Below are 24,305 nucleotides of genomic sequence, written 5' to 3' on the forward strand. Positions count from 1 at the left end.
TTTTAGGTGAAATAATGCTAAGAGAAACATTGTCCCAAAATGTTACTTACCATGGTTCAACAGGAGTTAGAGCACGGCAGATTCTCCATATCCCTGCCGAACTGGTCCATTGACAGCATGTCATCTGTGAACAAGAACAAGTGGGCCCAATGTACCAGTTGGTTCTGCTTACATAGCTGAAACAGGAAAAATTGGATTTCTTCTCATGGATTAAAGCCACTTGAAAATGTCTATATTTTGTATGTTTCTGAGGATTATTTACTAATCTTGCATAAACGTGTAAATATTCGCAAAAACTATAGCAACCAATCAGACATTTGCTTTTATTGTCTAATTTGAACTAGACAGATAAAAGCTTATTGTGGATTTGTTGCTATGGCTGTCATGACATTTTCACCTTTGAGCAACATTAGTAAATAATTCTCAATATGTTATTACGAAATATGAAATGTGTGTGTCTGGAATCACTCAATAAGCTTTGCCAAGACTATTTATGCTATGAACAATACTTGGACCACCATGCTTTTTATTACTGCTTAAGATGTGGTTAAGATGTGGGTATGTGTGCATGATATGATATTGTTTTTTTAGTATCCTTATGACTATATAAATGTATGTGTACATCATATAATCTATTTATGTTTGCTGTGTCTTTTTTACATGTGTCTGTGTTATATAAAGTGCTTTTTTTCAATTTATTAACTCACACAGCAAAACATCTTTATTTGTTAAAACACAGATTGGAGATTGGATAATTAGTTTGTGCTGTATGGCCTGTAGGAATAGAGCTGTTCTGGCTATAAGTCACACAATTGTACTGCAGAACACATGTCTGTTATATTTTGGGGTTTGAGTGTCACCATTATTTATCACAATAGTATGGTATTGTTATTGCAATATACATTCTTAGTTATTAGTAGGAGTAAATGTGTACTCTTTTTACCATGTTATTTTGTCTCTTGTGTTGAATTTAGACAGAAGCAGGAAAGATGGACATGGATGATGCATTAATGTATGAAGAAGATTTTGAGGAGGATGATGGTAATGAAGGGGTAGAAGAAAGCACAAGGTTAAAACTTCTTCGCAGAGTAGCATCATTAGCTTCAAAACTAAAAGAATTTATTGGCAACATTATAGCCACCGCTGGAAAAGTAGTTATTACAATTTTACTTGGTATAACAGGTTGGTGTAACTCACTGTAATTTTATACTTTGTGCATATGATTTTGTTCACTGTCCAGAGTTTGCATATGTGTGTCTGTCTGTGTGTGGTGTGTGTGTGTGTGTGTGTGTGTATATATGTACATATGTGTGTGTATATATATGTATGTATATATGTATATATATGTGTATATATATATATATATATATATGTGTATATATCTATGTATGTGTATATGTATGTATGTATGTATGTATGTATGTATGTGTACATGTGTATGTGTATATATATGTATATGTGTATGTATGTATATATATATGTATGTATACATACATACGTACACACAAGATATCTTTACAAACAAAAAAAAAGCTAGACTGAGTTATGCTTTCCCATAGAAAAAAGGATAACAATTGTGTCATTTTGCAAAACAGGAAATGGAGAAAAAAGATGAAAGCTTTTCAACTGTACACTATTCCAGATTTGGTCATTTTTTCGTTCTGAAATTTGGCATGCAGCACCCACAGATGGCTATCCAATAACATACCAAATTTCATCTCACTATCTCTGATGTTTTTCAAACACTGTGGACCCGCAGCTCAAAATGAACATGGTGGAATTCGATTTTTTAGACTCAGTTATAATATAAGGGCATGGCTATACCATACTTACCAACTTTCAGCGATTGCCTACCGGGAGCTGCCATGGGGGAGGTGGGCGTGCAGGGGGCAGGGCTCCAAAATCACGTAATTCTGCAGATGCGGGAGATTGCCATACTCTCCCGGGAGTCCTTGAGACTCACCCGAAATGCTGGAGTCTGCCGGACATTCCGAGAGAATTGGCAAGTGTGGGCTATACCCTTATATTATACATAAACATAAGCATATATGGTTGCATGGGTCTTGACTAAAGGATATCAGCATTTTGAACAGAGACTAGTGTTTAGGTGCAGTGATGGGTCTCCCCCAGATAGTTTAAAGTTTGAAACATAAATTAGGTAAGCAAAATCAAACTGAATTAAAGAAAACCTAATACACTTCTTCACTGCTCTGTTTCAAGTGGATAGCCAGGCCACTTACGCCTTTCACATAACTCACAAATGCACAGTCCTTGAACTGCTGGGGTGCCCTCATCAGCCAGTCACTGTAGTCACCTGACATAGGTCCAGGTCTTCAGGATCGGGATGCCCTCCTGTCTCCAGTTGTCCACTGTAACAGTCTTTAGTTTTCTCTCACAAATACAGGACTTTCCTCAGCTCTTGTCTGGTGAAATGCAGATGCCATGGGATAGATAGACCTCTTTTCCATCTCTGACTGGGCCTATGTCTCAGCTCCCCTGCACAGCAGCGAGCTGATACACTTCAAGGGTCACATGGGCAGCCCTTTAACCTTTAAAACAAACAGACATTACCCTTAATCTCAGCTACCAGTTAAAACAATACATTTAATCAAAGAAAGAGAAACCTATCTGTAATAACCTATCAGTGGGTATTTTAAACAAGTGTTAAAAATTATAATAAACAAATCTGACAATAAAGCAGTACGGAGCTTCAGTGTGCAGGTGAAGGCTCAGAGGGCTGCATGTAATGCTTGGGATACATAGTGCACATCACTACTCTAACTGGACACAACACAGTTCCACAGTGACAGGTCTACTGAGCTCCCTACTGTATAAAAAGCAAAACATTTCCTATTGACGCACTCTGGTCCTGAGTCATAAAAGAAAGTAAAAAAAGGAGTAATTGTTCCCTGGGACAAACCATGTTACAATACAAGGGATGCAAGTTAGTATATTATTTTGCACATAAGTCGGCTGTTTTTCATATAGCACACAAATACTTGGTAGCTTTATTTTTACACTGAAATTTAAAGTTGATCTCGGACATGTCCTAAACAAACTTTAAGTCTGTAGCCAAATTTATTAATTTACCTTCCCCTCCAATGCAACATGGTTTTGCCCAGGTGCAAAGTTGCTCCTTTTTTATGCTCTGCTCCCCTTAAAGACTCAGGCTCTCTATGTCTCTATAATTATCACAGTTTAACATATTTCATCCAAAATATTTTGCAGGGAGTGGTGCATGTACCTTACTCTCCAAAGGCAATATTAAATGCAAAGAAAAAACACAGTGCTGAAGATGGCCAAACTTATAATGATTAAAGTACCAACACAGTAATAATAAAATGAATAAATATATACTTTATTATCAATACATATAATTTTACAACCACTTTGTGCTGTTTGCAATATCCTCACAATTCTGAAGATGCTCATATATAATGCAATGTTTATTATTTTGTAACATCCAATATAGCACACTGTTTCTCTGTATAATGTCCTTTTAACTAAATATCAGCTGGAAATAAGTTGGCATGAAAGGATCACCACCATAATTCACATATGACTGGATGTCCAATGAATGTCAGTTCTCTAGTTGATATCTTACTTGTATACAGTCATGTATCATATATCTGTATCTCATTGAAGCTTCCATACTGAACCAAAATACTGCTCACAGCAACCAGCAATATGCACCCGAGTAAATAAACGTTTGCAAGCCAAGCCGTCTACAGATTTCATAATAAATTTTGTCAGGCGAGGGTTCTTAGATAAATATGTTTATGATCAGTATATGATTCCTACATTAACATAGTATTAGATTTTGCTCATTTGGGTGTCATTATTGTAGTGTAACTACAACTCATTGCAGTGCTTAACACCTTTTGTCTTTATTTCCTCTCTAGGCATGATGTTGCCTTCTTTGACCTCAGCCGTGTATTTCTTTGTATTTTTGGGGTTATGCACATGGTGGTCCTGTCGCCGAGTATTTGATCCGCTGATATTCAGCTGTCTATGTGTATTAATGGCCATATTCAGTGCAGGGCACTTGATCGGACTTTATCTGTACCAGTTGCAATTTTTTCAAGAGATTATTCCATGGGGTGATTTTTATGCCAGGTAAGCCCTAAAATTGAAAAACCTCTACCAAATGTTTATATATTCTAAATATTGAGAGCCTGATTCATCTTCAAATGCAACCTGCACGCAAGTTACAAAATGAGCACAGAACTTGGGAGTTTGTGCGCCCGCTTTCAAATCCAAGTGGATCTCAAAACATGTTTCCATTTGAATCTGGATATAAATATGCTCTGCCTAAACAGTGCTTGCTCTGTTAACTGCAAAAGGGTATCTATTTTGCCCCTAAAGCAGATGCTATTTCCCATGTTATCAGTAGGGTCAATGATGATGCAAATATACTAAAAATGCTAATATCGTAATGATTATTTAATAACTACCTTCATTATCACTCCCAAAGGATAGTCTTTATTAAACTAAGAATTATAATTCTTATTCTCCATAAATCCACAGGACCAATATGTATATAATAACTTATGCTTGTATCTTCAAAATAAACTGCACTCAAGATAAAGCTTCATTTAAAATGTTTTGTATTCATAATTAACATTCTAATTGTAAAATTCACATATTTTATAAAACAGTATAACAGAGTATATTATACAAACTTACAGGTTTTGTTTGCTCTATTAACATGGGTGGCATAGATGTTCATACAATACATTACAATCATTGCCTGTTTTATAATTATACAAGTTAGTGTGTGCCAGTCAGTTTTACCTAGTGTTAAAGGTGTGTGACTGTATGAGGGAGGGCGTAGTATAACTCTGTGCCTATTCTGAAGTGTGTGCTTTGGTAGTAGGGGGGGATAGACTCTCAGACTAGACTCCATTTTAAGCATTCAAAACACATTTCGCTCTTCCATTCATTTCGCAATATCTTACACTATAGACTTCTATTTATCTCACATAAAAACTTCTACCACTTCTTCACATGTAAACTTCTATATATCTCCCATAACTGCAAACCAAAGAAAAATTATCACAAAACTAAATATATCTGCATTCAGCCACCTTCCATTCAGTCCATTCAAATACACTACAATCCATTTTTTGTACTAGCCAGCCTCTAATATAAATTGCCTTCCAGGCTGCTTTACATGCACAGACCTTCATTGCATTCAACTTACAGTTTCCATCAGCTGGAAGCTGTGCATCTGTGTCCTATCAGGGTGGAATCAGGGAAGAAAGAGGCCTCCATTGTCTTTTGTTTCATAATATCTGTGAGGATACCGGGTTTAACGTAACCTTCTGCGACACACAGCTGGCCTACCCGGTACCTACCCAAGGTTCCAAATCACCCAGGCAAATATCCGAAATAAAACAAATATGTTTATTTAACAAAATGGTAGCACCAAACAACAATAAGCATATTTAAATAATAGCTTGCAACAAATAGCACTACAGTCTGGCACAGACAACATACAGGGTATAATGCGAACACCTCACCAGTATCCTTTTCACTCTCAGGGAATGCTGTCTACCAATCCAAGCTTATCCCCCTCTCTCCCTTAAGGCTACCAGTAAGGGTAGTGGCCTTGAGTTACTGTCACTCCGCTTTCGGTGGACACACAGCTCCCCAAGACCTGGAGAGGTAGATCAGGGCAACGGCAGTACTTCAGGGATCGATTGTCCCATTCCTGTCAGATGCAGAGATCTATATCTCAACGCCAGCCTGACTTCAGCTATCACTTGGGAGCGAATGCCAATTTGCTGTCCTCTAGAGCTCTCTTTTAAGCCCAAAAATGACCTCATCAGCAATTTCAGGACCTGCCTCATTGGTCCTTTTCTGTGTTTACCTTTTCACAGGTAAACATACAGCCAAAGCGATTGCAGACGAGTCACTCCTGATTTAATTAGGGACAGGTATTGTTCTGTGGCTATACAGCAGAGTTTGTTAAAACAGGAGATATCACAATCCAGACACATTTACATTTAAATACACAATGCAGTCTTCTGTAATTAAACATCGAGCTGACAACTAAACAAAGACAAGAGACCCCCTGGTGTGCTGTGCATTCATAAAGAACTGGTGGACAATAACCCTTTTGCCTAGACTGAAACAATGGACTAGTCTGCAAGATAACGATACATGCTGGCAGATCTTTTACTACTTTCAAAATAGAATATACACAAGTCTAAATATGACTGAGAAATATGGGGAACCAGAGGGCTAGAAAAGTATATGTTTTTATAGTCCGCAGTTTGTGAGAAACGAGGTGCAAACAGGTTGAGGCGATATTAATATCTAATTTCCCTACAATATCAAACCTTTCTTTGGGGTGGAGCCAACCTTCCACAGGAAGTTCTCACAGCATTTCATATGAAAATATGAGTTGCTTTTCAGATCTACACACAAGCCTCATGCCACATGAAGTGGAGGAGGGAACTTACATTTGTTTAGTAAGCTGATTCAAGGCAAAAATGAAAGTGAATATAATATATTATAAAATGAATATCCTTATGATTAACCAGGGGCTGATCTAGAATTTTATTTTACAGGGGGCAATTTAGGGGGGGGCGATTTAGTCCCCTTTTTGATAGCTAAGGCTGCCTGCGGCTGCACACTATGTGCAGGTCCGTTCGGCAGAGACAGGCAGGGAGAGTGTGCTGCTTGGCTGCTCTGATTAAACACAATCAGAGCAGCTGGGCAGCACACTCTCAACTTATAATAAAAAATGTGTTTTTAGAAAAAAACTATTTTTTTTTACATGGAATACATCAATCAGGATGTTGTTAATGTGTATTGAGCAATGCGTTTATAAAGTCAATCTTCCTTGCAGACACATGTTCTGTGCTATCTAGTAGCACTCATCTATGTAGTTTTAAATACAAAGACTATGCCGTGACAGTCATTACTTTCAGTCGGCACTTACATGTGTGCTAGAATGCCCTCGACATGTCCTTACTGTACATTGCCTACGTTTATCCACCCATTCCCTCCCTTTTAGTCATTGTCAGTAGAGCAGAGCTATTTCACACAAGATGCAGCACACAAAGGGACTTTCGTCTGAAGATGAATCAGGCCCTGTATGTATATTGTATATTGTATGTTCAGGGCTCCAGTGTGTACATATCAAATCAGACATATGAAAACAATTGCACAATTATACTCAAAAAAAAGTCCTAGGGGTAAATTTATCAAGCTGTGGGCTTGAAAAAGTGGAGATGTTGCCTATAGCTGTCATTTTGTAGAATGTAATAGATAAATGATAACTAGGGGCCTGATTCATTAAGGATCTTAACTGAAGAAACTTCTTATTTCAGTCTCCTGGACAAAGCCATGTTACAATGCAAGGGGTGCAAAGTAGGATTCTGTTTTGCACATAAGTTAAATACTCACTGTTTTTTCATGTAGCACACACTTACTTGATAGCTTATTTGTACACTGAAATTTAAAGTTGATATTTGTGCGCTACATGAAAAAACAGTCAGTATTTAACTTATGTGCAAAACAGAATACTAATTTGCACCCCTTGCATTGTAACATGGTTTTGTCCAGGAGACTGAAATAAGAAGTTTCTTCAGTTAAGATCCTTTATGAATCAGGCCCTAGATTCTGATTGGCTGCTATATGCAACATCTCCACTTTTTCAAACCCGCAGTGTGATAAATTTACCCCCTAGTATATAATACATTTTGTTTTCTCTATTGTGTTTATTAATCCACCCCGTTTTATCAGTGGTTCCTAACCAACACTCCACCATTGTCTTCTTTCTGTTCTATTTTCAAATTGTTCTCCATAATTGTAACCATTTGTGTACAATAGGTAGGTAACTGTTGCCGGTGAGATGCAGAGCCATTTTTTATCACCACTTATGGATAAGGAAAGGATTTACTTTTGTTCTTTCAAAGTGAAATGTAAATGACTAAAAAGTTTAAATTTAAAGTGAGATGTGTATGATATATGAAATAGTAAAACACAATGTTGTTATAATAAGTTCACAAAATGTAATGCAATTTCAGCTATTTTATACTTCTCCTATACTACTGCAATATCAAGTTTCATGGACCACAACAGTCACTATTCCCTATCTTAAAAATGTCAATTGTTGGATGGAAGACAGCATACTCTAGATTAATTAAAGATCAAGTTTACTAAACAGTTCTAGATGTTACTCTAGAAGTAAAAAATGTTTTAAATGAAAATTAAATCCACCAACAACATACTGTATACTTTATTGTAGATTTTCCCCAGAGTAATGTGGAAAAGGAAAAGTAGCTTCACACACTTGACGTATACAGTGTCCCTAGATGAAACTAAAGGATGTGTTTCAGACATGAACATTTATAATTAGTGCTGCAACAGATGTGTCATATGTAGTTCTTGGAGTTATTGAAATGTCTGATAAAATAATGCCTAATTATAATAACAAACCTTTAGCAAAGAAGAATTAGATTAACATTTTGGAAAGTTCTTTGTCCTGTAGAAAATCATCAGGAAACTATAGTAGTTGTTCTCAAATATAATACATTCAGGAATAGTTGAATGCAAAGTAATATTTTAGCAAAATTACAAATAGAATGTATATTTTAGAATGAGTAGAGGAAGGTCACTGTGCAATGTGATATGTTATGAACAGTATTTTGATGGGCAAGCAGGAAATATAGAATGTGTTCAAGTGAACAGAAGAACTGTTGTGTATTTTAATGATTGCAAATTCAATTCTACCCACTGTAGTTTCATCTGACCATTTATGTTGATAAATGACCATTTGTAAAAAAAAGGTTTTTCACCCACCATATAATTGCGACAAAGCTAATCAACTCATCAACCCGCTAATTTATTCTTGTTATTTTAACAGTAGAATATAATATAATTGAGTTGGAGGATTGTTGGATTCGGCAAAGACTGGAAACTAAAGGGTATGTCCCTTCTCATATGTATTTTTCCCATTGCTTTCCCGTACTTGCAAATCAGTGAAGGCACTTTCCCTAACATGTTGCATGTCATCAGTTATAGGGTCTCTGGTGAGGGATGCCACAAATCGGCAAGTAAGGGGAGCACATGCACACCCCCTTCATCTAAAATCACCTGTACTTTAATCCATTCATGCCAAATACAACAATCCAACAATTTACGTGCCCCAGACCTAAATTCCTTTCTCTGATGAGCCTATGCACTGTGAATTCCCTGCTAAATTACTTATAACATATTAATGATAGCGTTAAATGTGTATTTTCAATAGGAGGTTTGTTGCATATAAACCCTCCACCCAACTAGCAGCATGTTGAATCTTTCTGGTAGCAGGAGGCCATCAAGTGGAATAGCTTATGATCCCAGAAAAAAATCCGAAAGTATCTTTTTCTAAATTATGCTGAATTCTTGGATCCCAAGATCAATTTAGGGTAAACAAATAAATGGAATCATCCACATAAAGTGCATTACTATAACAGCAACTCAAAGGTGCAAGTTGTCCTGTTTGACAATGAGTAGTGTTAGTAGTGAGTAGTAGTGTTCATTTGTATAAATATACTGTATAATACAAGGCTATTGCAACTGCTTGCTTTTTTTAAAAAAAACAGAATTATTTTTATTACTGTATTTATGTAGTTAGGGGATGGAGTTACAGAAAAAAGGAGGGTTATGGGAAGGGGTACATAGTGGGGAGCAGACATAGCATAGATTATAACAGAATATTATTGCAATTGCTTTTTACAAATACCAAAATCTAAGTTTTAAATTCAGGTTCACAGTTAGTCGCATTTTACCAAATGGAATCTAATTCTTTAAAATTCTCTAATAATCTCTATAAAATTAACATTATTGCTGTGTGTATTCCACTCACTGCTGTAGTATAATTTTCAGGATCAGTAAGCTCAATTCATCTGTACATCCGCTCCATATAAAAAAAATTTTTTTGCAGACAAGCATGCCCCACATCTTTTCTACATTGTCGCTAGTGAGCAGTGTCATGTTTAACTTGTTCCTTGATTTGAGGATCCCAGGAAAGAACAACATTCTGTTTCAGGGATGCTTTGCTGATGAGGAGACTTTAATTAAAGTGTGGTTTCGTTTAGTTTTTGCTAAATTGAGTAAGCATGCTTCATTCATCCTGTGATTTCACTTTCCATCAGCCACTAGTAATTTTAAAGGCTTATAACTTCCTGGCTGTTGCTACTGTAATTCTTTGAAGTAAGGATATTAATCACAAGAGAGTCTTTCATACACCAGTATTTTTGTATGTATCTTTCAAAATGCCAATATCACTGCTTGAAATGTACACACTGTAGCCCTTTAAAACACGTACAGCTGACTTTTGGACTACTATTCTATTGATTTACAATAGAGACGGACTGTGCAAACCAGACAATCAATACATTGCTCTTTTAAGGAAGGCGCATTAACCTGCATTCTATGGTTTAAACGGGATGTAGCTCTTCTCAAGCACTTGGCTTCTTTTCAAATTAGCTCCAAGCCATCCAGAAAAACTCAATCCTGTGCTGCAGATGTCACTGACCTTATGTGCGCTTTGTAACATTTGCATGAATTTGGAAATATTGCTTGAATTGAGGGTGTCCCCTGCTGGGTCTGCTTTAAAAATGCAAGTAATATAGTGCGTGGAAATATGGTAAACTCTCTGTAGAGACAAAGACAAAAGAATGTTTCTTATTTAGTGTTACAGGGTTTTATTTATGTGATTAAAAAATACAGATTGTTACTTATGAATAATATAAAATGTTACTTAGAACAGTATTTACAGTTTTACCAGTGACTGTCTATAACATGCTTTTATTACAGTCAAATGTATTTTAGAAAATTGTACCTATGATAAGACATATTGTCGCGAACGCCCAGTCTGTCCCAGATACAGCCATCTGAACAGTTGGCTGTGACTGGCGTCACTTTAGTCACTTAGCAATGAATTTACCTTTTCTGCCACCACAAAGGATTTATTATGGTGTCCTTACATTCACCAAAACCACTTATTAATGTTTCACACTTAAATCACATACATATGTAGCCTCCCCGGGCTTCGTAAATTAACAAAGAATCACAGAGAATACACTAGATTAAATTTATTTAATCTGAAAAATGTTTCCAAAGCTTAGTTACAAAAAAATAATAACAGGACATACAATACATTGCACACATAAGTCTCAGAAAATAAAATAGGAAATAAAACCAGAATCACTGCTTACTTATTTAAGACTTGGTGTGTGTGAGGGAACACAATAGAGAAGTATGGGAAAGTTAAGTCTTGATAGACCCCCTCATGAAAATGCACATGTTATTTTCTAAGCCAGAAGATTTTAAACCTTTTTCCACATAGCTCTAACCCCCCACCTTTGGAGTTTAGCTGTCAATAAGGACAGATTGATCTCTAAAATGTCACAGGGCTTTCGAGGAGTGCTAGGGATGTCCTGAGATCTGGAATGTTCACAGGACCTGAATTCTCACCTCTGCTTGTTCGGCTTGGCTGGTCGGGTCCACATCCTCTGCATACCAAAAAAACTCCTCAGAGATGCTTATTATCTCTTTCTGGCTAGTTTCAAAAGATTATTGACACTTGCATAGGTTCATCTAGCAAAGAACACGTTGAGATTACATTACAAGGTTACACACAATATATATTGTCATACATGAATTCAACAGAAAATAGCAGTCATCAGATATACTACATAATCGTCACACTTATGTATAAGAGTATTTTACTAGAACCATGTAGTTTGTTCAAATAGGCCATAAAAAGCTTTTTTACTAATATATTGTATGTGTTTTGAGAGAAAAATGTAATCTAGTGAAGCATTTTGTAAATGGACATATAGAAATGATCAATTTTACCTAAAAATTGTAGTGTCAATTTATATAGTTGCAAATATGCATTCTTTCTAATACCAAACCTTAAGTGGTCAAATGATATTTTTGGTGTTTTTCATACCTGTGCACATGTATTTATACATGATGGAGTATAGGCAGTGGAAAGTATGCTCACATTTCTCCAATCCATGAGCTAGCATATATTATATGAGGACTTTTTTTCAGTGATCCCTTTGTGTGCAAATGTCCACCATAAGTCCCTCCTCTGTCCAGCAGTAAAAGAAGCAAATGTACCACAAGCAAATCAGGTCATATAGCCGGTATTGGACTATTCATTTAACTTTAATGTCTTAAGACATTGAATAGAATTTTTAACTTTTATAAGTCAACTGTTGCTGTTATAGCTTATATTACTTATTATTTTACTTGCTCAAATAATGTGTTAGAACACCGGTAAGATGATAACCATTTAATTGTAGTGAGTCATTTGTGGCATATAATATTTCATGATTCCAATATTTATTTTATGCATTTGTGTTTGTGGATCTGAATGTGCTGTTCATCTTGACATTTTTTTCAAGTTTATATTTAACCACCACCAAAATTCCCCTCAATAACTACTAACCAGTACTAACCAGGTCTGAACAGATTTATTATCCTATGTTTTGTCTTGAAAACAATCATTTGAAGAACATATGCTGTCTTCCATGGAAAAATATGTTCTGGGCTTCTACAATGAAGTGAGTAATATTAGGACATTCCCCAGTGCTTATGGCTATACAGATATGAGGTGAGGCACAGGTCAGAGTTATACCTAAGAGGGCGGGAGGGAAAGTATTTTGGAATGAGAATACGATATATGAAGGGTGTGAGTTGCTGAGGGCTTTGTAATGGTGAGTAATTTGAACTGGATTCTGGAAAGCACAGGAAGCCAGTGTAGGGATTTGCAAAGTGGTATGGCAGATGTGAAGCGGTGAGCGAGGCATATCATTTTTGCTGCTGCATTTAAGAATGATTGAAGTGGGGATAGATGGGTGAGAATGCCAGACAGGAAGAGGTTGCTGTAGTCAAGACGGGTTGATGAGAGAGTTGATAATAGTTTTGGTAACTTGGTAACTTGTTGGATAAGTGAAGGGCATCTTCTGACAATATTTATAAGGTGGAGGTGAAAGGATTTGGACAGAGACTGGATGTGAGGAATAAAGCAGAGGGTGAAGTCAAGTCTGACACTAAGGCAGAGGGCTTGGGAGACTAAGGAAATGTTGGTGTTATTGACAGTGATGAAGATTTAAGGGGAGGTTGTGGCTCTGGGAGGAGAGAAGATGGTAAGCTCTGTTTTGGACATGCTGAGCTTTATTTAACATTGCTACAACCATGTGGATATAACAGAGAGACAGTAGGTACCGAAGGGGAGGTATTCAGTGTAGAGTTAATACTGTGGGCCAAATTAGTGAATTTGTTCCCCAAGAGAACATGTGCTCAATTAAAAAAGCAAAGGGCAAAAAACAGAGCTCTATGGGAAAAATTACAGAGAAAAATCCCCCAGCAATACAGCAGTGAATGAGTAAAGTAGCTGCTATGCTACTTGTGCATAAAAATTCAGAATTTTCAGTAACACACATTTGCAAATGAAACCACAACAGATAGTGATTGGGTAGAGAGTGGAGGATGTGCTACAGGTAGAGACACTAAAATAAGTGAAAGTGAACCAGGAAATGACAGTGCCATGAAGGCCAATGGAGTAAAATGTGTGCAGGAAAAAAGTGTGCTCAACACTATCAAAAGCAGCATAGAGGTCCAGATGGATGAGTATGTAGAAGTTGTCCCTTGACTTTGCTGTAAATCGATAATTGATCACGAGTGTGAGTGCAGTTTCAGTGGAGTGGTGGGATCAGCATACTAATTGCTTTGAGTTGAGAATGGAGTGAGAGGAGAGAACATGAGATAGGCGGTAGTGCACAAGTCATTCAAATACTATAGTGGAAAAGGGGAGTAAAGAAATAGGAGGGGAGTTGGAGAGAGAAGCTGGGCCAAGATTTTTTTTTAGGAATGATGAAATGAGGATTGTGCCAGTGGAGAGAGCAAGGTTGAAGAGGTGAGCTAGAAGTGGGCAGTGGGGGTTCAGAGAAGTTGGAAGAGAATAGGGTCGAGGGGGTAGGTTGTAGGGTGAGATCATGAAATGGATGCAGAAACACTTTGAGAATGAACTGAGGGTGGATTGAGAAGTGTAGGAGAGGGTGATGGGTTTGCAATACTTGGCATGAGAATATATCAAATGGCAACAATTTTGTCTTTTAACTAAGTGGCAAAATTATGGACTGTGAGGGAGGAAAAGGGTGAAGGTGCAGATGGGTAGAGAAGCGAGTTGAAGATGACAAGAGGAGGTTAAAAGACTGGGTGGATATTAGACAAGTGAACTTTGTTTACTTGTCAAGTGAAAGGGTATCATTGCAAGATGAATGGACGAATATATAGTGGAGAAAGTGGTCAAAGGGCTGAGACTTCCTTCTGTGGTGCGTAGCAGAAAGAGGCAGTCATGATCAAGGCAGGACATGATACTCATAAGACAAATCTGATTGAATGAAAATGAGACTTGAATGGGGTCAAAATCTATATATTTAAGTATTGTTGTATGCATGTTGATTTGGGTGCAGTGGTGGGGAGCATGAGATAAGATGAGGCTGAAGGAATGGAGGTTGTGGTTGGAGAGCAGGAAGGCCAAGTTGGACAAACTAGAGATGGAGCAGAAGCAGCAGAGGTATAGGTCAAGTTAGTGTCCATCACAGTGAATGGGAGATGAGGTCTACTTGGAGAAACCAAAGGAGGGGGTAAGTGAATGAAGGAAGTGTTTTGGTAGCAGAGACTGTGGAACTGTCATTGGGAGTGTTGAAACACCTAGTGTGATAGTATGTAGGTCAACACATAGAAACAACTGAGTCCAATAGCAAAGTTGTCAATGAATTGCTAAAGTGGACCTGGTGGGCAATAAATTACAGCAGCATGAAGTTAGAGTAGAAAGAATAGGTGGATAGTATGGACTTCAAAGTAAGAGAGAGAGAGGGAGGATTCTGAGTATATGGCTTGGAAGGGACAGTATGGAATAAAATACAATGCCTATGCCACCAACTTGTCTACTTCTTTGTCTGGCTCTGTGGCTGAGGGAGAGAGCTGTAAGGGATGTAGTATCAGAGAAAGTAATCCAGGTTTCTGTAATGGCAAGGATGTTGAGGAATTTTAAAATTACCAGCTCATGGAGAGATGTGAGCATCAGGAACTGCTTCGGGAAGGCAGCATGCTGCTTGTTACCCAGCAACCAGACGCGATACTTCCAGCCCACCGGCTGGCTTCAGGGTGCATGCGTGTCCCGTTGCTAGCAGCGGGACGCTATTCTGAACCCAGCGGTGGCTGGTGATGGTCACTGCCGACTGTAATTAACCTCTGCTTCTCTCTATTTAAGGTGCTGTCTGGAACCTTTAGGAGAAAGTGAGGAAGTTAATTGAGTAGGTGCATGGTGGTATGATGTGGATTAGCTGGGTAGGTAATGAAATACCGGAAAGGAACAATTGAACCAAGTTGTACAGGACAAAAGAGGAAGCGGAAGTTATTTTACTGCCCCTAGTTGTGTATAATAGAGTAGACAGTCTCTGCAGTGTTGACACTTTGTTTGGGATGCTGACAGTTGGATGGCATCCATAATCACAGTTGAGTTCAGTGGGCAGGTATAAACAGAAACAAAGCAATGGCAGTTGAGCTCAGTGGACCAGCAGTCAAGTCGATATGGCAACGGCAATGGCAGCTGAAGTCAGTGGGACCAGCAGCCAAATAAATATAACAGCAATGACAGTTGAGCTCATTGGGTCCAGCAATGAACAGAGATAGAAATTCCTCAGATTCTAAAACTTGTTAGGTGTAATGTCAATCCTTAGTTCTACTGAGTTGTTTACCTACAGTATCCACAATTAAGCAATGCATTATATTTCCATATCAGCATTAGCTCCAACATGTATAAGGCAGGTTAACAAATAGAAAAGGGAGTCTTGCTTTCCAGTAGTAACTGAAAATAATTTTACGCTGGAGTGAGGTTGAAAAAAAAATACTTAAGTAGACAACTTTACAAAATTTATAACACCTTATAATATATAAAACAACATTTTAAACAGTATATAATTAAAATTTCAGGCATCGTAGTAATGTAGTTGATTTCCATAACTTAAACACAATGGGCCTGCGTCATTTGGGAGAGAAAGCATAAAAAGTGAGTACCTTTACACCTGGGCAAAACCATGTTTCATTGGAGGGGGAGGTAAATTTAAAATGTGGGCACCATCTAACTATTCAATTCAAATAACCTAAGAAAACTCCATTGTAACAGTAAACCAGCACAGAACCAGACAGAACTATGGATATATCCAGATTCAACCATCTTCCATTCAAAAACACATTTTACTTCATTCAAATTAACTCCATTTACAAATCATCACAAAACTATATATTTCCAGATCCAGTCACCTTCCATTCAATTACATTTTTCCTACTAGCCAGGGCCTGGACAACTTACTTTCCAGCATGTTCAGCTTGGAGCTGTGTCTGCATGTCTTATCAGGCTGGGAGCAGGGCACCAAGAGAGCCTTTGTGCCCTTTGCTACATAACATAATACCTTTCTTCTGGGCGGAGTTTAACTTTCCACAGGAAGTGTTCACAGCATGTAGCCTGCCTCAAAAGCTAAGACCTGTTCTTCTCAGGTTTTCCCAAGTTCCATAGTAACAGGTGGGGGAAGGGATTTTATGTGCAGAATCATTGTCCTCATTCAAATATGGTTAATCTGCTCATATATTCTGAAATGAAATATAAAATAATAGATTATATACTCTTCAACAGAGAATGAGATAAATTTAAAATGTGGGGACAGATTTATAGTTGGGGTAGAGCATGTCCTAGATCAACTGTAAATGTCAGTTTAAAAATAACGCTATCAAGTATTTGTGTGCTACATGAAAAACAGCCAGTATTTAACTTATGTGCAAAATAATAAACTAATTTGCACCCATTGCATTGTAACATGTTTTTTTCCAGAGAAAATTTACTCCTTTTTTTGCCTTACTTTCCTTACTGACTCAATATTCCGTGTGGCATTTTATTTAGCTAGTTGACTAATACATTTCCAATAATATGATGGATTTAAACTTATGAAAAACACCAGAAAGTTGAATAACTCACTTGTGGAGGTGAAGAGCTGGATATAAATTTGATGTGGGGAGCTAGATTCTTGTATCAGTGGAGTTAGGGAGTTAGACACTTACCTTAGTGGAGTTCCAGATCTAGATATTCCTTATGGTGGCTTTGGGGAGCTAGCTTTTTTATTTGATACAGATGGGGACTGTATAATTCATTTAAAGGACGCAAGGAGCTTGTTAGATAGAGGTGAAGAGCTGTATTGTTAGTTTGGTAGAGCTAGGAAACTGGATAGTTCACATGATGGAATTGGAGAGTGCGCTATAGATATTTTAATGGGGTGAAGATCTGAATACTGTATTTCATTGATGACATTGGGAAACTGATACATTAATTTGATGAGGTAGGGCGTTATCTGGTTATTTAATGGAAGTGAGAAGTAGGATACTAAATGTGATTAATATTCATTTGGGGAAGTTTAAAACACTGGATAATTCATATAATGAACTTGAACTGTGTCCTTTAAATTGGTCAAAGTAGGAAACTGGATATTTCATTTGAACAAAGAAAGAATCTGTAGATTTATACTTTGATAAAGGTGACAAGCTGAATTGTTCATTTGATGTAAGTGAGGACATTAGATCTAAGCTAATTTCTTCAATCTCGATAATTAATTTGGTCGAGACAGGGAGCTGGTTAAGCTGTGAAAAATAATAACAGCTCATAATATACTATATATTTTCTCATGATAAAATCATCTATGAAGAATAAAGTTTATTTTTATTTATTGTTTTTTATTCTAAACAGGTTGTTTGGTATCACTTCTTTAGTTCAAACCAACTGTACAAGCACATGGAAATTCATAACAAATACGGAACTCCATTGGTATCACTATACCAACCCTGTCATCCTGTTAGTACTGTATTACACACTGGCAACTCTCATACGTCTTTGGCTGCAAGAACCTGTCGTAAGTGTAACATTTTATTATTTTGTTATTGATCCTAGAATTGGATTGGATGTTCTTGCTGTGATAAAAACACATTAAAGAAGCCACTTAAATACAACTATATCAAACTATTAATGGATCTATTTGTTTTCGGACTAATACAGTACTGTAAGTTGGTTAGCATTTTCACTTTGTCATTGATCTCTACTGATCATTGAGTTGTTCAGACCTTGATCAATCTAATTCTTGCATCCTTGGCATGTGAGTATCTTATCTCTAAAAGTACATGATTCCCTTACAGACTACGTAGGCACATATTGTTTTACAAGTTAACCCGTGCATGATACTCATGCATTCTAGTCAAATCAAGCTACTTAAGGTCTTAAAAAGGTTCTTATCATGCATTTGGGCTTAGCCCAGGCCTCCTCAGGGGAAGAGCGTTACTTCCCGATGCAAGCGCCCTTTTTAATGTGTGTTCATGAGGTAAAATTACCTCACGAAAATGAGTTTGACCCCTCAACTCGTAAATTTAGCCTTTACTACCCCTCCCACGGGGGGATGATGGAAGTTAACTGACTTGACTATTCTAATTTTTTTGTCAAATAATGTCAGTATACCAAATTTCAGGTCAATTGGTTGAGCCCTTTCTGAGAAAATAGTTTTTTCCACACACACACACACACACACACACACACACACACACACACACTAACGCACGCCTCTACACATGTGTGTTCATGAGTGTGTTCATGAGGTAAAATTACCTCACGAAAATTAGTTTGAGCCCTACCAAATTTCAGCCCTTTTTGAATTTTTTTTCCCACACACACTAAGAATTTAGTAGGTCAGTGTATAACTCTGCCCAGCAGGTGGCGCTGCAGCTCGGTTTTATTTTTTCCACACACACACAGACAGACGCCACTAGACATTTATATATTAGATATTTAGCGGATTAGAACATGTACAGTTAGAAATATTCTTATGAAAGCAAAGGGCTAAATTATAATGACAGAGATGTAAGACACCTGCTTTTATTATGCAAAATAGAATGGATTATTATTTTGAATGGAAGAATATATGTACACTTGTACATACACGCAAGTTATCATAGCTAAAATGAGCATTATTTATCAGTAGACTTATTAAGCAATATGTCAGAGCTGTTCAGGGCAACAAAATATTGTACTGAATGCAGCACAGGAGTAAAGAGTCTTGTTCAGAATAGCTCAGACACATTGAGTACTAGGGAAACTTCTGTTATGACATGTATCCCAATGACAACAGTGACTTGGTCTACAGCAACAGTTCTCAATGGAGACCGTAAACAAACCATATTTTAAATTTCTCTGTTTTAATCAAGGTGAGTCAACCATAAATCATTGAACAAGTTAATGTGATTGTAATGAAGTATGACTATTCTAAAAATATGGCCTTTGCTCTACCACCAAGGAACAATGCAGAGATCCAATGGCCTGCATTCTTTAGGTGTGCAAAATAAATAATCTTTTGAAAACTATATAGTACAGAATTAGTTGATGTAAGAGAGACGGGTGAAATATCTTAACAATACAAAATTAGTTTTTTGGTTTTTTTTTAGAATCAGACTGGGTAGTATCTGAAGCAGAGATGTGGATCCACCTACTTTTGGCTTTTTAAGCTTGTCCTCAATTCCACAAGTTGGTGAAGTTATCCATAATACAGTTGAGGAATTTACCCATAATACAGGATGCTTTAACAATGTATTTAAGAGGGTAGTAATGAGTACCAGGCACTTTTGGGAAAATATATTTTTACATAGCTCTATGTAAATATAAAAAAAGTGGGCGAGAGTATATAAAAACAATGTGCTCTATATGCAATTGCAATGAGCAGACATGAAAGAGATTCTATATATTGCTAGGTGGCTGCCTTCATTGCCTCACAAACACCTCTCCCGTAGGAGAATCGTGGTATAAGAAGACAGCCACCCAGGACTGATTATAAAGCATAACACTTAAGTCACTGCATCTGTTTATAATACACATGCTGGTATGCTACCTCTTGAGGGCTTTTTGCTTTCTCTTACTTTGCACAGTGCACTAGGCACAAGGGAAAAAAAATTTGTTCAAAGTGACAGGTCCTTTTTAAGGGAAACAAACTTTTTTCAAGTATTTCAAGTCTAACATTAGCCCAAAGGTAAGTACTTACTGCAACTCCAACCCTTCCATACATAAATTCTAGTGTATACGTGTGTGTGTGTGTGTATATATATATATATATATATATATATATATATATATATATATATATATATATATAAATAAAAAGAGAGTCATGTACCGCTCTCTTGACCATACTTGATACCGGTGGTAGTCATTTCAGCGACTACAGTAAATCCGACAGCAGTTTGACAGATTGGAGAAGTGCGAATTTCATATTTTCTACCTGGAGTTCCTACCTGGAGGTGAGGACAACTGCTTGAGATCACTGTTACAAAGAATTCCGTCGAATGAACATCCCGGTGCCTGCAAATCACGTCATGTTAAAGTGCGACCCAGACATTCTCGCTATTGAGGTGGTCATTTAAGGAAGCACTGCCTCTATAATGTAGACTAAACATTGTAGATGCGCCACTTTCTTAAATGATCACCTCAATAGCCAGAATGTCTAGGTCGCACTTTAACATGAGGTGATTTGCAGGCGCTGGGATGTTCATTTGGCGGAATTCTTTATAACAGTGATTTCATGCAGTCGTCCTCACCTCCAGATAGGATAGATGAAAATCGCACTTCTCCTATCGGTCAAACTGCTGTCGGATTTACTAGAGTCGCTAATTGGTACCCAACACCTTGATACAACCTTTATCTGTTGTAATGTTGTAATTTCTAAAATATTTATACTATGTATACTAAGTGTATTTTGTTGTTTTAGATTAACTATGAAGAAGAAAAGGACAATGGTGAAGGAGAAAAAGAAGAAGACTGCAGCCCACCACCTCTCACTGCAGAAAGAAGACGCAGTCTGTGGTATGCAACTCACTATCCCACAGATGAACGAAAAGTAAGACATGGAAGAAAGCATTCTACTTTTATATGAATTATTCTGAATCAGTGGCAGTGTCATGACCTTAGAAATATTTGATATGGTTCTAAAGTCTTCAATATAATGTTTTCTCTTTTCAGGATAATTTCTAGTGATATACTAGCAAAACTTAACGATATAATCCAACATTTAGTGATGCTAGGCATGCGATAAAAAGCTTTTTGTCAAGATGGCTGCACTCTACTAGCTGTAGCAGCCCTCCTTTCACATACACTCAGAACAGTTCTCCACATGCACACTACCCAGCAATGTTGGGCTTTGGAACAGAAGATGTCCATGTTTCCCCCTCCAGCATACTTGCAGGTACACAGAGTGAGAACTTCAATAGTGTGCATAGGAGTATACCAACCTTTACGCAACCTTGGCAGTCAGGGACAGAACACAACATTGCTAGGCCCCATGGCAAAAATTTTGGGGGCACAGGGATGTGGTCTTTCCGCCCATGGCCCCTGCTCTGGTTTTCTGAGCATGCCCTAGGGCCTCCGCAATCAAAGTGAAACTCCAAGATAATGCATGGGTAGAAGTGGTAACGGGACCCACATTACCTCTGGGTACTGTAGTAGCTGCACCCCTGCAACGGTGGTAGATCCGCCACTGCTGGCCATATGTACTCAACTGGTCTGCTCTGGAACTTTGGAGACACATTACTAAACATGTTAATTAAGAGTCACAAATACATTTGCACATACATTAAATAATTGATTAAAATCACCGTCAGGGCAACATTTATGATGCATTGGATTCTGGCTTTGTAACTGCAACATAATTAATGTTTGCTTTTGTGTAAGAATCATTCATTGGTATAAAGAGGGCATGAACTAGCAGACAAACAACTGTGTGGCAACTGTGCAAGACATATAGCTTCATACAACTAACCATTTCCCTGAAACACCAATTTCATTTAAATAGATGCACAAGATGAGTGAGTAAGTGCTTATTGGGAGGGAAATTGTGTTGACACAGTTGACAAACAAGTTGTGAATATATTTTGTTTTACCTCTGTCATTGCCCCTGACCACAGTAAAGTAACTGTGGTATTTCAGTGGCATTTTATGTTCCAATAAATGATGCTAAATTTGCAGTATTATAAATGCTTAGTTAAAGAATAAACTGTAGCTAAAATACAATGTATTCCAGTGTGTGTTGAAAAAAAAGATATTTTAAGTTACATGTGTTGGATTTCAGCAGGTTATGAAAAATAATATTTCCTTGGACTTACTTTTTTTCTGAAACTTTCCCAAGTAGAACTTTCTGCTGGAGCTTTTATGGTCTATGACTCATAGTGATTGGACAATGCATCATGCAAATGGCAAAAGAAACAGCTTTGTGAAGTAACATCTCCCTATGAATGAATAACTGTCCTTTTTAATATTATTTTTGTCATTTTAAGTATACATTTACATTGTATTTTAGCTATTGTTTCACTTTAACGTAATGACGTGTGTTTTCTATTCCGCTTTATTTTTATTTTTTGCGATGCAAACATTAAAGTGTCTATGTGGTTTTAGTCCTGAGTAAAGAAATCACTGTGGCTACTTTTAATTGTCTCGTGCTTTGCTTTTTGCAGCTTCTTTCCATGACTCAAGATGAATACAAGCCATCTGATGTTAGTATACAAGAGGTCATTCCATGTTTCACTCAACTGCTATATAGATGTAAACATGTAACATGTACTCTGTATGCTTTACAAAGTCTTATCACAAGAATCTTCATTAAATGGAATGAAACTGCCGATACACAGGCAAAGTGGGAGAACAGATTCCTATTAGTATGATTGATTGGTGACTGCACACTCCATTAGATTGCTGTGATTGGCCCTCCAGATATTACTATAGTCCCAATCAATATCTGATGAATCCTGGTGCAGTGATTTGAGGCCAGTTTGGTCTTAAATGACCAAATTAGCATCCAAATCTCTGACTGTTGGGTAGCATTAAAGCAGTTTGTCTGTTGTCTCATCTAAACCTATCCATTCAATATGATACATAAAAGTAAATGGTGGCATTCCCTTCATTGCATTATAAATGCTATTTTAATGCCACGTTTAAAATTGTAGAATGCAGCATTGCTCATTTCTCATGCGTTAACACAGGCTACCAGTATAATAGATTGTCATGGTAACACCACCATGCATAAAGAGCACATGGAAAGCACGTTAAAAATGCATCTCTAATTCTCATGTATTTTTACCAATATTCCAAATGCATTCATGGAGCCAATGACTGCTTAGTTTACACTGGAACTGTTTGTGCTATCTGGCTAAGCAGAGTGAAAAGGCTGGTGTGTTTATAAAAAATATTTGACACCCCAAAAATATTAAATAATCAAATAAGTACTAACAATTAGAGAGCCAAATTCAAATAGACTTAAAGGTTAACTGTTTTATTTAAAACATTACAAACAAAAGCTGTTTTATAAGCAGCTACGTAATTTATTAAGGGCAGAATTTTGTGTATATTTGGGATGTTGAGTGCATCTGTTTCGACTAATATGCTTATCTCTACATATGCCGGTAACACAGAGACTCACCTGATGGAAGCTGCCAATCGTGGGTGCTTTTGCCTGGTTATTTGGGCTTTGAAAAACCAAAGTCTTATCTAAAGACTGAGTACATATGTCTTATTTGCTCACCTACTCAATAAATAAATCTCAATGTAGAATACAATTACACTTTTCATTGCACCCTGTCTAATATTTAATTACTCTTAGAAGGATAGAAAGAAAGTAGATGTAAAGCATTCAAGTGTCAGATTAAACTAACAACCATAATCTGTGAGATCATATGAAATACCCTCTAAACCAGTTGAAAAAAAATAATTCTGTGCAGACTCTGTCAATGTTCCTTAAATTTGCCTTGATACACCCTTGTTGGAAAAGTATATTTGTTTTGAGAGACTGTGTAGCGCCACCAGTGCCAATTGTATTGCCTGCCTAATATGAACTGGAGCCATACTGAATGCAGTAGACTCCATTGTATTTGGCCACGTAGTCACAGACAATACACAAATAGGTACACAGCATTTAGTGCACAGATGCGCATAAGATGCCATTTGTTAATAGCCATAACTGTAATATTCTATATTTTAATACTAGCACCTCTTGTGAATGTAATGACATTATGTATACAGTATGCATAGATGTTGCCAAAATTATGTTGTAACCACAATATAAAATGTTTCTTTTATTATTTTACTGAAACAAATGTTAACGCCATTTTTCCTTTGGGACCGTTATAAACTTCCATTTTAGATTTGCCATATTAGAACT

At 37.1% G+C, this 24,305-nt stretch overlaps 1 protein-coding gene across 1 annotated transcript in view; it reads left to right on the forward strand.

Annotated features, from left to right (window-relative positions):
- The window catches only part of PIEZO2 (piezo type mechanosensitive ion channel component 2), a 377,083-nt gene that overhangs the window by 220,701 nt on the left and 132,077 nt on the right, over window positions 1-24,305 (forward strand). The window contains exons 6-10 of the mRNA XM_075213287.1: window positions 975-1,182; window positions 3,903-4,116; window positions 17,816-17,978; window positions 20,868-20,996; window positions 22,606-22,644. Of these exons, the coding sequence (XP_075069388.1) occupies window positions 975-1,182; window positions 3,903-4,116; window positions 17,816-17,978; window positions 20,868-20,996; window positions 22,606-22,644 (753 nt within the window). The remainder of the gene's footprint in view (window positions 1-974; window positions 1,183-3,902; window positions 4,117-17,815; window positions 17,979-20,867; window positions 20,997-22,605; window positions 22,645-24,305) is intronic.

The sequence above is a fragment of the Mixophyes fleayi genome, chromosome 5 (genome assembly GCF_038048845.1).
Source record: "Mixophyes fleayi isolate aMixFle1 chromosome 5, aMixFle1.hap1, whole genome shotgun sequence".
In the NCBI taxonomy this organism is placed as follows: domain Eukaryota; kingdom Metazoa; phylum Chordata; class Amphibia; order Anura; family Limnodynastidae; genus Mixophyes; species Mixophyes fleayi.